Source organism: Rosa rugosa, chromosome 2, assembly GCF_958449725.1.
Source record: "Rosa rugosa chromosome 2, drRosRugo1.1, whole genome shotgun sequence".
NCBI classification, from domain to species: domain Eukaryota; kingdom Viridiplantae; phylum Streptophyta; class Magnoliopsida; order Rosales; family Rosaceae; genus Rosa; species Rosa rugosa.
Genome location: NC_084821.1, coordinates 64,749,718 through 64,759,015, shown reverse-complemented (window position 1 = coordinate 64,759,015; position 9,298 = coordinate 64,749,718). Strand labels below are relative to the sequence as shown.

At 35.9% G+C, this 9,298-nt stretch overlaps 2 protein-coding genes across 2 annotated transcripts; one reads left to right on the top strand and one right to left on the bottom strand.

The window, feature by feature from the left end:
- Positions 1–1,399: 1,399 nt before the first annotated feature.
- On the bottom strand, positions 1,400–2,161 carry LOC133733058 (protein S40-1-like). The gene has a single exon (XM_062160669.1). The coding sequence runs from the start codon at positions 1,976–1,978 to the stop codon at positions 1,595–1,597; it is 384 nt and encodes a 127-aa protein (XP_062016653.1). The 5' UTR covers positions 1,979–2,161; the 3' UTR covers positions 1,400–1,594.
- A 5,670-nt stretch (positions 2,162–7,831) lies between these two features.
- LOC133731284 (transcription initiation factor IIA subunit 2-like) lies at positions 7,832–8,179 on the top strand. The gene has a single exon (XM_062158694.1). It carries the CDS (start codon positions 7,832–7,834, stop codon positions 8,177–8,179), a length of 348 nt encoding a protein of 115 aa, XP_062014678.1.
- The last annotated feature ends 1,119 nt before the right edge of the window (positions 8,180–9,298 follow it).

The window sequence follows — 9,298 nt, the reverse complement described above, 5'->3', positions numbered from 1 at the left end:
ACTGAAGTCAGGTTATGCTTAATACAAATTGTTAAGAATTTGAACTCTTGAACTAAGGAAGCAAGACAATAGGAAGCTTAATTAGGCATCAACTATACCTTGGTGTTCAATTAATTAGTACCGGGCGGGTAATGCCTTAATAGTTGTAAAACTAAATATTTAAGGTTTAGAGTTTACAATGTAGAACAATTTTTGCTATTGACCAATATAATTCTAAGAATAACATATGTAGAAAGAAATGTCATATTCTTCATGAATTAGTCGCTATCACTCAAGTCCTAACATAATTAAAACTAAAAATAAAGGTAATATATATATATCAAATCAACGTTTTTATGGTACACCACAAAGTTGAATTGCCACAAATTTGTGAAGCGAATTTTTACCAAGGAGACAAAAAAAGTTAGTAACACATTGTAATCAATATTAGCTTATTGGGAAAACTGTTTCAGACAATACTATATCAACAAGTAAGGACACAAATTGTTGGCCAAACTGTTGCACAAGTTATTTTCACTAGTTTAAAGGTACTGTGGGTGCATATCATTCATTTCCCATCTACAAAAGATTTTGAGGATAATTGTTGAAACTTAGTGTACGTGCCAAATAGTTGTGTGTTTAAATAATTCAAGTCTTTTATTGGTCATTTTAGAGGTATAGATCATAGATGTCCGATTCATTTTCCATCTACGAAAGATTTGGAGGTTAATCGCCAAAACTTGGTATAGATGCCAAATTATTGTGTTTTTAAATAATCCAAGTAAGATTGGTCATTTTTAAAGAAATTCTAAAATACAATAATGTAAATTAGTTCCATACAAGTGTACCACTGAATGAATCTGGCCTACTCACATCAAAAAAATGAATCTATAGCCTACGGTTAACATATCAATACATCAACATATCAAATGAGAAAATTGATTCAAAACTTCATGTCACATGGAAAATCACGAAACAATGAGGCTAGAAAATTTGTGCATGCCTTCGTCATGGTCTAAATAACTCAGTCACAATCGCTAGGCACTCTTCGTTAGAGCAAGACTTTCAGACACCGGAATTTGACATAATGTTAGCTGCTAGAGTTAGAAGTTGGAATCAAATATCTAACTACATTTGCCCACCGATTAAGAACTAGACAAAAAAGGCCAAACCACACTTCCCAGACCGGCCGAACACCTCTTTCTATCTCTCCCAGAACAAACCAGGCTGTTCATGTTCTGCTGTGCCCAAGAGGCAAGAGCTAGAAGACAACATTAAAGCTCTCAAAGCGGTGGGTGCACTGCGCACCCTGCACACAGTATCTACGATTCTACGCGCCGCCCTTATCTGTAACTCTGTAAGCTAACTAAGATGGCTGCAGAATCGATCACATTGATGAATCAAAACGAAACGTTTAAGGTAGCCAAGAAGAAATCTATATACCAAATCGGAATCAATATCATTGTTTTCCGTTACAGATTACAACTGGATTATCATTACCCCAAGAGAAGGGAAAGCCACTGAAGAAAAAGAAAAAAAATGATCTTTGTATGTTCTTCATCTAATTAATGACGAAAACAAATGAATGTAATTAAAACTCTGATTAATTAATTAATTAAGCTTCCAAGAACCCGGTCATCCTGAGAATGGAATTCCGGACTTGACTCAAATCCCTCCCTTTCAGAGTTCTTCCGTTTCCCGTGCACACCGAAAACGCCATCTTCCCTTCCACGCGCTGCCGTATGATCAAATGCGGCGGCACTATCTCGCCTTCGTCCTTGTAGTAACGCTCATCGTCGTCGACGTCATTAAGAACACCACCACCACCACCACCGCGGAAGTCGAACACATGATTCGGAATCCTCACTGGCACCGTTTTCTTCTTCTTCTTTGTCACCGACGACTTCTTAGCGTGTTGTTGCTGTTGTTGCCGGAAATCCAAGCAGGACTCTCCGTTCTCCGAGAAGATCACCTCGGCTTCTTGAAACTCTTCTGTCATCACAAAACTTGAGACCTCTACCAATACTTTCGTCAAAAAAGAAATGGAGGGTTAATTAACAATCTAGGAATCGATCAAGAAGAAAGCTTGAGATGAAATGAAAATGGGGTTTGGGATTTATAGGGATTTATAGGGAGAGAGAGAGATTGGGGAAGACGAATCGTAGTGAGTACACTTTGATTGTTTTGTGGTGTCAAGGTGTCGTCACAATAATCTATTAAGGCATTGAGTGCGGTCCCCGCCAGATTTTTTTTTATTTATTCCATTTCGTTTTTTTAATCAATTCTAGGGCTTCTTCTTCTTCTAGCTCCATCTTTTTAATTTTCTAATAGAATAATTTTTTTTTTAATTTTAACCCTGTAAACGAGGCAACGAGCTACGTGGTTTTCTTGTGGCTCACGGCTCTGATCTGGTGCCACTAGTTCTGGGCTTGTTTTTAGCTAAGAACACATTGACTTCGTGTAATTGGTTACTTACTTGCTTTGGAGCTTTGTGGGATATTCCTTCCGTTTAATTTCTACTTTCTGTTTGGTCAAAAATTGAGTTTTGTTTTGGACTGGCCTGGATTAACAACTTTTTCTGTAGAAGTACGGATTTGCTTCATTGCTTGGGTAGGGCAACATTGCACGTATAGTCAATTTGACAAAATGGTATCGTAAAAAGAAAAATTAAAAATGGGTGTTTTTGATAAGGGAAATAATGGGTAGGTTTGAATTTTGAAGATGAGAAAATTAAATATTTATTGAATAGATGCAAAATGAGATCGGGTTCTTGGTGAATATTCTTAATTATCTGAGTTTGAATCAATTTTGTTAGCATGGGACAGGGTGGATACAATCGCGTAATGTGTTGGCATAATTAATTAGTAATTTTAAATTTTTGGCCATTATGTCTTTCATTTAGATAGCTAGATTTATTCATTGAATACGATATCTAAATACATGGTTGATATAGTACCGAAATCAAAGAAAATACATTTGTAGATTAGAAAGAATTAGAAAGGTTAATGTAATGATCGCTCGAGATTGCGTTTTCTTAAAGAAAAATAATACGTCATTAATTAAATGGAAAGAGAAATCGTACTTGAGATAGTTGAATTAATGCATCCTTAAATTTCTATTTTCTTCTAAAAGATGAGTTATGTGAACCGGAAAACCAAAAAGCAAAGAAACCATACCGAACCTCTAGGAACTAATTAATTGAACCAGATCGAGCCGGCTCATTGGTTCTAAAATCTGAACTGGACTGACAACTTCAGTGCCATGTATCGGCCGTGTGTCTTGTGTCATTTAAATAACCGTGCTAAAACCTAATCAATCACATTTTTTCCCTATGGCTTCTTAATTATTGGACATGCATTATCTTATTCTCTAAAGGATGAACTTGATATGTTGGTTCATTTCCATATGATAAGGCTTCAAACTAATGTTGTTTAAATTGAAACCAAACATAACCAAAAATTTCACCTCTTGAATTTTTTATGATAATTTCATATTTCAAATATGAAATACTAACATCATCAGTTCTCTTTTTTTTTTTAGAAGAATTAGTATTAAGAGAAATTAAAAAAATACCAATGTAAAAGAGTACACGCACCCTATACTACTTATTAGCGACATGGTAAAATCATGTTTGAAAAAGTAACAATTGCAGGGGGATTGATTGCATGAAGATCAAAAACACCGACCAGGTCCTCACACTCCACAGCAAACCAAGTTAGGACGGAAAGCTCAGATCAGCTCAGCCAAGCCAAGCCGAAGCCGAGTTGCTTGGAGTAATCAACTTGCGGTGGTGACTTGCGAGAGCTGTAACATTCAATCAATCATTTGGTTAAACGCGTAGGTGTAAAGCCTCAGATCGCTCCACCTCGGCGGATCCTACGGCTCATGCTCCGCTTCGGAGTGGGGCCCGTTTCCGGGTAGGGGTGACCCACGTGAAGGTCCCCACCCAATTTTATCCACACCTACAAAGAATGATTTTCGAATACGACAACACCAGTGGAAGGACGCCACCTGCGACGGGGGTCCCAGGTGACATCAGCATGCCGCGCAAACACGAGGGCGAAGAGAATGATTGAGCGCCACGTTGCTCCCGCCGTTGTTTTCGTGTAATAGTTGGGTGAAGCAATCGGCTGGGACTTGTAAAGTGGTGGACGTGAAGTAGTTGTGTCCAAGTTTAGGAACCAAACAAAAACCCGAATTAAAGTCCATCGTGGACTTTAGTCTAGGAGTTTAGGACACTTTGCTCTCTTGATTTAGAGTGTGTTATGAAAGTTTAATTAGCACTTATTGTTATCTAGCCCAACAAGAAAAAGAAAGAAAAGGACACCGTTGATCAATTCAAATGAATAACATGACGGTTCAGATATTTGATCGAAGCAATAACACTCTGATCATGGCTGTAATTTGGTTTGGTAGTCCCGAAACGATTTAGTATTTTAGGATAGATATTATATGATCGATGAATGAATTGAGAAGTTTGACAGAAAGAAGACAATCCCTGTATGGTTTAGCATATGGTCTAACAATGGTTTGTTTCCACCTCCTCGTTAGCAACGCAGTTCCAGTATTAGGCATGAAGATAGAGGACATGTTAGATTGCATGAAATTGGTAAATAAGGTTCAAGAAGCTAGCCTTATTGGAATTTAACATAACAAAGAACAAGCAAGATCGATCAAAAATAGGATTCGGCTCCTCTAAAGTTAGATTGTGTGAATTTATGTGAATTTCTTAAAATCACATTCATCCGTCTAATCCAACGGTAAAACAGTGGCCAAGTCAACTTATGCAAATTAGGTTTTTTTTGTTTCAAACCTTCTGAACGTTGCCGTTAGTTGTTACCTCAACAAAACAAAAATTCATCGGCATCCTAAGAATTGGGAAGTCTGACTGCCCGAGTACTATGAGATCCTTACGTACTGGTAATCCAAATCTGATACAAAACTCTAATCTCTCTAATATTTTGAACTTTTCTCCTCTATTTAATTTCCTCCCACTTTCAAGATGAAACAGTTGTTCGTAACTTCACATTTCAATTTCAAAGAGAAACTCCCATTTTGATTTGAGTTTTCAGCTTTTGTTTCAATTTGTTGAGAGAATTTGATTTATCCACTATACTTTTAATCGCAGAGGGTTCCATGTGTCTATTCGTCTACTCTTTGATCACATATTTTCATTTTCATTTGAGATAATGGGTTTCTAATCATTGTATCATACATTCAGTTTGCTTTATATATGCAGCGCCATTTATGTCAGTTGTGAATACACTAAACGATCTCAACTTTTAAAGAAGATAATGAAAGGCCATATCAGAGTGTAAACTGATTGAGTGGGCATTAGTAAACTTTATGTGATTTATATCTCTCGTAACCATGAAGGTTTCTCATTGAAGAATATCACAGGAGGAGTTTCAAGGGGACTCCTTAAAACTACCCTAAGTTAACGTCAGTTTTGGAGGAAAAATATTAAAAATCTGTTTCGATATGTATTAGTTGACATGGCCATTTATTTACCATTAGATTAAACAGATGAATGTGATTTTAAGAAATTCACATAAATTCACACAATCTAACTTTAGAGGAGCCGGATCCTCAAAAATATAACTTCGATAATAATTAAGCAACAGAACAAGTAAAACTCGTAAGGGGGATAGGTAAAGGTTGGTTCAATACTTCAATAGAAGACTCCCACGGCTATGAGATGATAAATTTGCCATAGTTGGGTAGACGTGCATAACTCTTTTTAGTGAAAACGACTAAGCATAAAGTTTTGGAAAGCCTATACATGATCATTTGGAATTTTAGGTTTTGGCGGTCCAGATATTTTTATAATAATGATGAAGAAGGTCATCTATGAATATGACTTCAACCTCATCTGTTTATTAAGGCCAAGTCCTTTTAGTTTTGGTCAGTGATCGATACTGATCAGTGTCATGATCACATTAAGTACTCGGCGATTAGGTACTGTATTTAGTCAATGCCGTTTTTTTATCTGAATCAAATTCAGATCAACTAAAAGACGTATACAGATCGCTCATTCAAGAAAGTTATTTACTAATCATGATATATAAGATATATTCAAAGTCGTTGTCCATGCATGCTTCTAAGAATTTCAATGTGGTTCGTTTTTCTCTATTAGTACTACTGTCTCCATTCAAAGTTAAGTAACATCTTTTAGAGTTTTGTATTCTTTTTTACGTTTTGTGCGAAGAATTAAAATGCTAGTCCCCTGCTGATTGGGTTGACGGATTTGTAATATAGGCACGTTACAATGAAGAAATGTTGAGTGAGACAAAACTCTCAGAGCTATGAGGATCCAATTAATATAGTCAAATTTCTAAATAAATGAGAGAAAACATACAGAAAAACCACTTGCATTCTAATTTGCATTGTGTTAATGAAAACCGGAAAAGTACGTCACGCTGTAAAATGTTTTGCTTTATTCTCATGCTCGATCATTCAAGTAAGTAAACGGATCATTACATTTTGTTATATACTAAACTTTGTTCACACCAAATTAGCAGTTGCTTTAAAATTTTGCAAGCAGTATATATCCTTCCAATACTAACTTACATCCCATACATCCGGTTCTCAATCGATTATCAAGGTTCCTGATGGCAAAGGATGTATAAGATCTATGTATGGATATTCTAAGTTATATAAGGTTATTTACTCACTCCTCCTCAAAATACTAAATTATGTGTTCGTATGTATCATAGAGTAGCAGTACATGTCATAATTATTTTTTCCTTAGAGTGACAGTAATTAGATATACAAAGATCGATATGATGGACGAGTAAGTATAATAATGGGGATGATCAGTGTTTTGGCGTGGATCGATCGATATCAATTGCAGAGATTCTACGAAACCCTAGCTAGCTACTAGCTATGATGGTCAGATGGTGCATGTGCTTCCCAGAATTTTAAATCAGTAACCAGTCAAGTTTATGTTCAGTTTACGTAAAACTTGGCAGGAGATGCAATGCATTCACATAATAGCCAGCTACTACATCGCTAGATATTCTTCAGTTCTATAATTAGCCATAATATAATGTAGCTGATTTCTCATTTTAGACGGGGTATTAGATGATGATGATTTATTAAATGTAAATTTCTGTGTGAGAATTCATATGTTTTCCATCAAATTAACTATTTTATTATAATAGTTCGAGCCCTATCAAGGGTGGGAATAGGGTGGGGTTTTTAAAAAAAAAAAAAAAAAAAAACTATTTTATTTATTTTTAGCTAAAAATAAATAAAGTTTGTTCTTTCAAGGAAACCCCTTAATGCCCCCCCCCTAATAAAAAAGCGATCCCTGAAAGTATTCTATTATAATAACTATGTTAAAGTTATTTTATATCGTGCAAATTTCATTTATATATGACTCTACTCTATTCGACAAATCAGGAGTAATCGAAAAAGCCATACCCAGTATATATATATATATATATTTTTTTTTACATATATATATATATATGGGTCTGAAGTCGAATGAGTAATTGAGTATTAAGAGAGATATTACTGATCGAAAGTTCTCTACTCCTTGAAGGAAAAGGAAAAGTAGATCGAAAGGCTTCTCCTTCTCGGTGACAGGATCTTACCTTTCCTAATCCCTGCAGAAGAAGGAGAAGGCTTCTCCTAATCGACTCAGGGTCGGCTATTACATATATAAACAAGCACCCCATACCTCTCTCACAATCAAATTAGTAACTGATACAGTATTCTCTCTGCCTCAATTCCCTCTTCTCTCTCATAATCTCTTCAGAAATTCATTCATCCTGATTTTGAAAGTTCTCTGAGTTTCATTTCCTAGCCGCAGGAAAAGAAAAACATCAAGTGCTTTCTATACAAGAATATGGCGACCCTTTACAGAAGCTCGGGGATCGGAAAATGTCTGGTTGAGACTTTGGAAGAGATGCTTGAGAACGGAACTCTCACCGCCGAACTTGCCTTTCAGGTTCTGCTCCAATTCGACGCGTCTATGGCTCAAGCTTTCAGAACCCGAGTGAAAAACAAAGTCTCCATCAAGGGACATCTGCATACCTACAATTTCTGCAACCATGTTTGGAACTTCTCCGTACACGATGCTGTGGTCAGATACCAGAATAATATTGGCGCCACCGTCGAGGAGAACGTTGACCGCCTTAAAATAGTGGCCTGTGACCCAAAAAGCCCTGCCGACCTTGTAATATCAAGCTCATGAATTCCATTCTACTTTTGTTCACGTTTGAGCTTTGAATTTATATGGAGGCAAAATAAGGGGCAATTCAAAATATGTGTTCCTGTGTTTGTTTATTCATTTGCATCTACATATAACTTGGATGCAGAAGTAGCCAGCTTTGCTTAATTAAGCCTTTTCATGATTAATTGATATTGTTTTTTACTAACAGAAAACACTACAGGCAGTAATTATTTATCGACTAACTTGTTGCATGTATGCACTCATGGGATGACAGTGTAAAGAATTGTCACTAAATAAGAATGACCAGCGACAATAAGTACTCAGCAAGAGTGACCAACAGACCAAGGGGAAGATATTATAGGACTTGGCTTCTCTGCTATAATATGACATGCTATAATTTGCTTGGATTCTATCACAACCGTCAGATATAGTTTTAAGGGTCAGCTGATGCCACATCAAGAAACATCAAGAAGTTTTAAGGGCCAGATGATGCACTTTTTTTTCTAGCAAATTATAGTTATAGCAGAGAAGCCAATTTCTTTAAGGTTTTAGCTATGCAAAGAATAATCATCAAACTTATACGGAGTTTTATCCTTAGCATATACCTATTTTGTGATGCAGTGCGAAATTTGAGGGTGCATTTCATTATGATAACGTACGCCTCATATATCCTGAATATCAAAATTATATATTTCACCCTGAATATCAAAATCATATAAAATATGAAAATATGGAATTCAACATACATATTAGTTAGCATAAGTCATATGCTCCAATAATACCTCAACATGCATATTAGTTAGCATATGGCTAGAATAATACCTTATTTACCTGAAGTAATTTATCAAACATTTGGCTTTCTTCTCTTGCGCTCCTTTATTATAATTCTTTAATCTAAGTATATATCTTGGTCTCTCTAAAACATTCTGACAAACATGTTTTCACAATTTTTAGAGAAAAAAAAAACTAGTTTTTTAGCTACTACCCAAGATTATGAGAGCGATTAACTTGACTCACCCCACAGAGTGACATAGATCCAATTGTTTGATGCACACACATACAACCTCTAATCTCAAATAAGAGTAAGACAGAAGTAAAGAGCAAGTATCAGCTAGTCAAAACACTTATGCATGGAAAAAA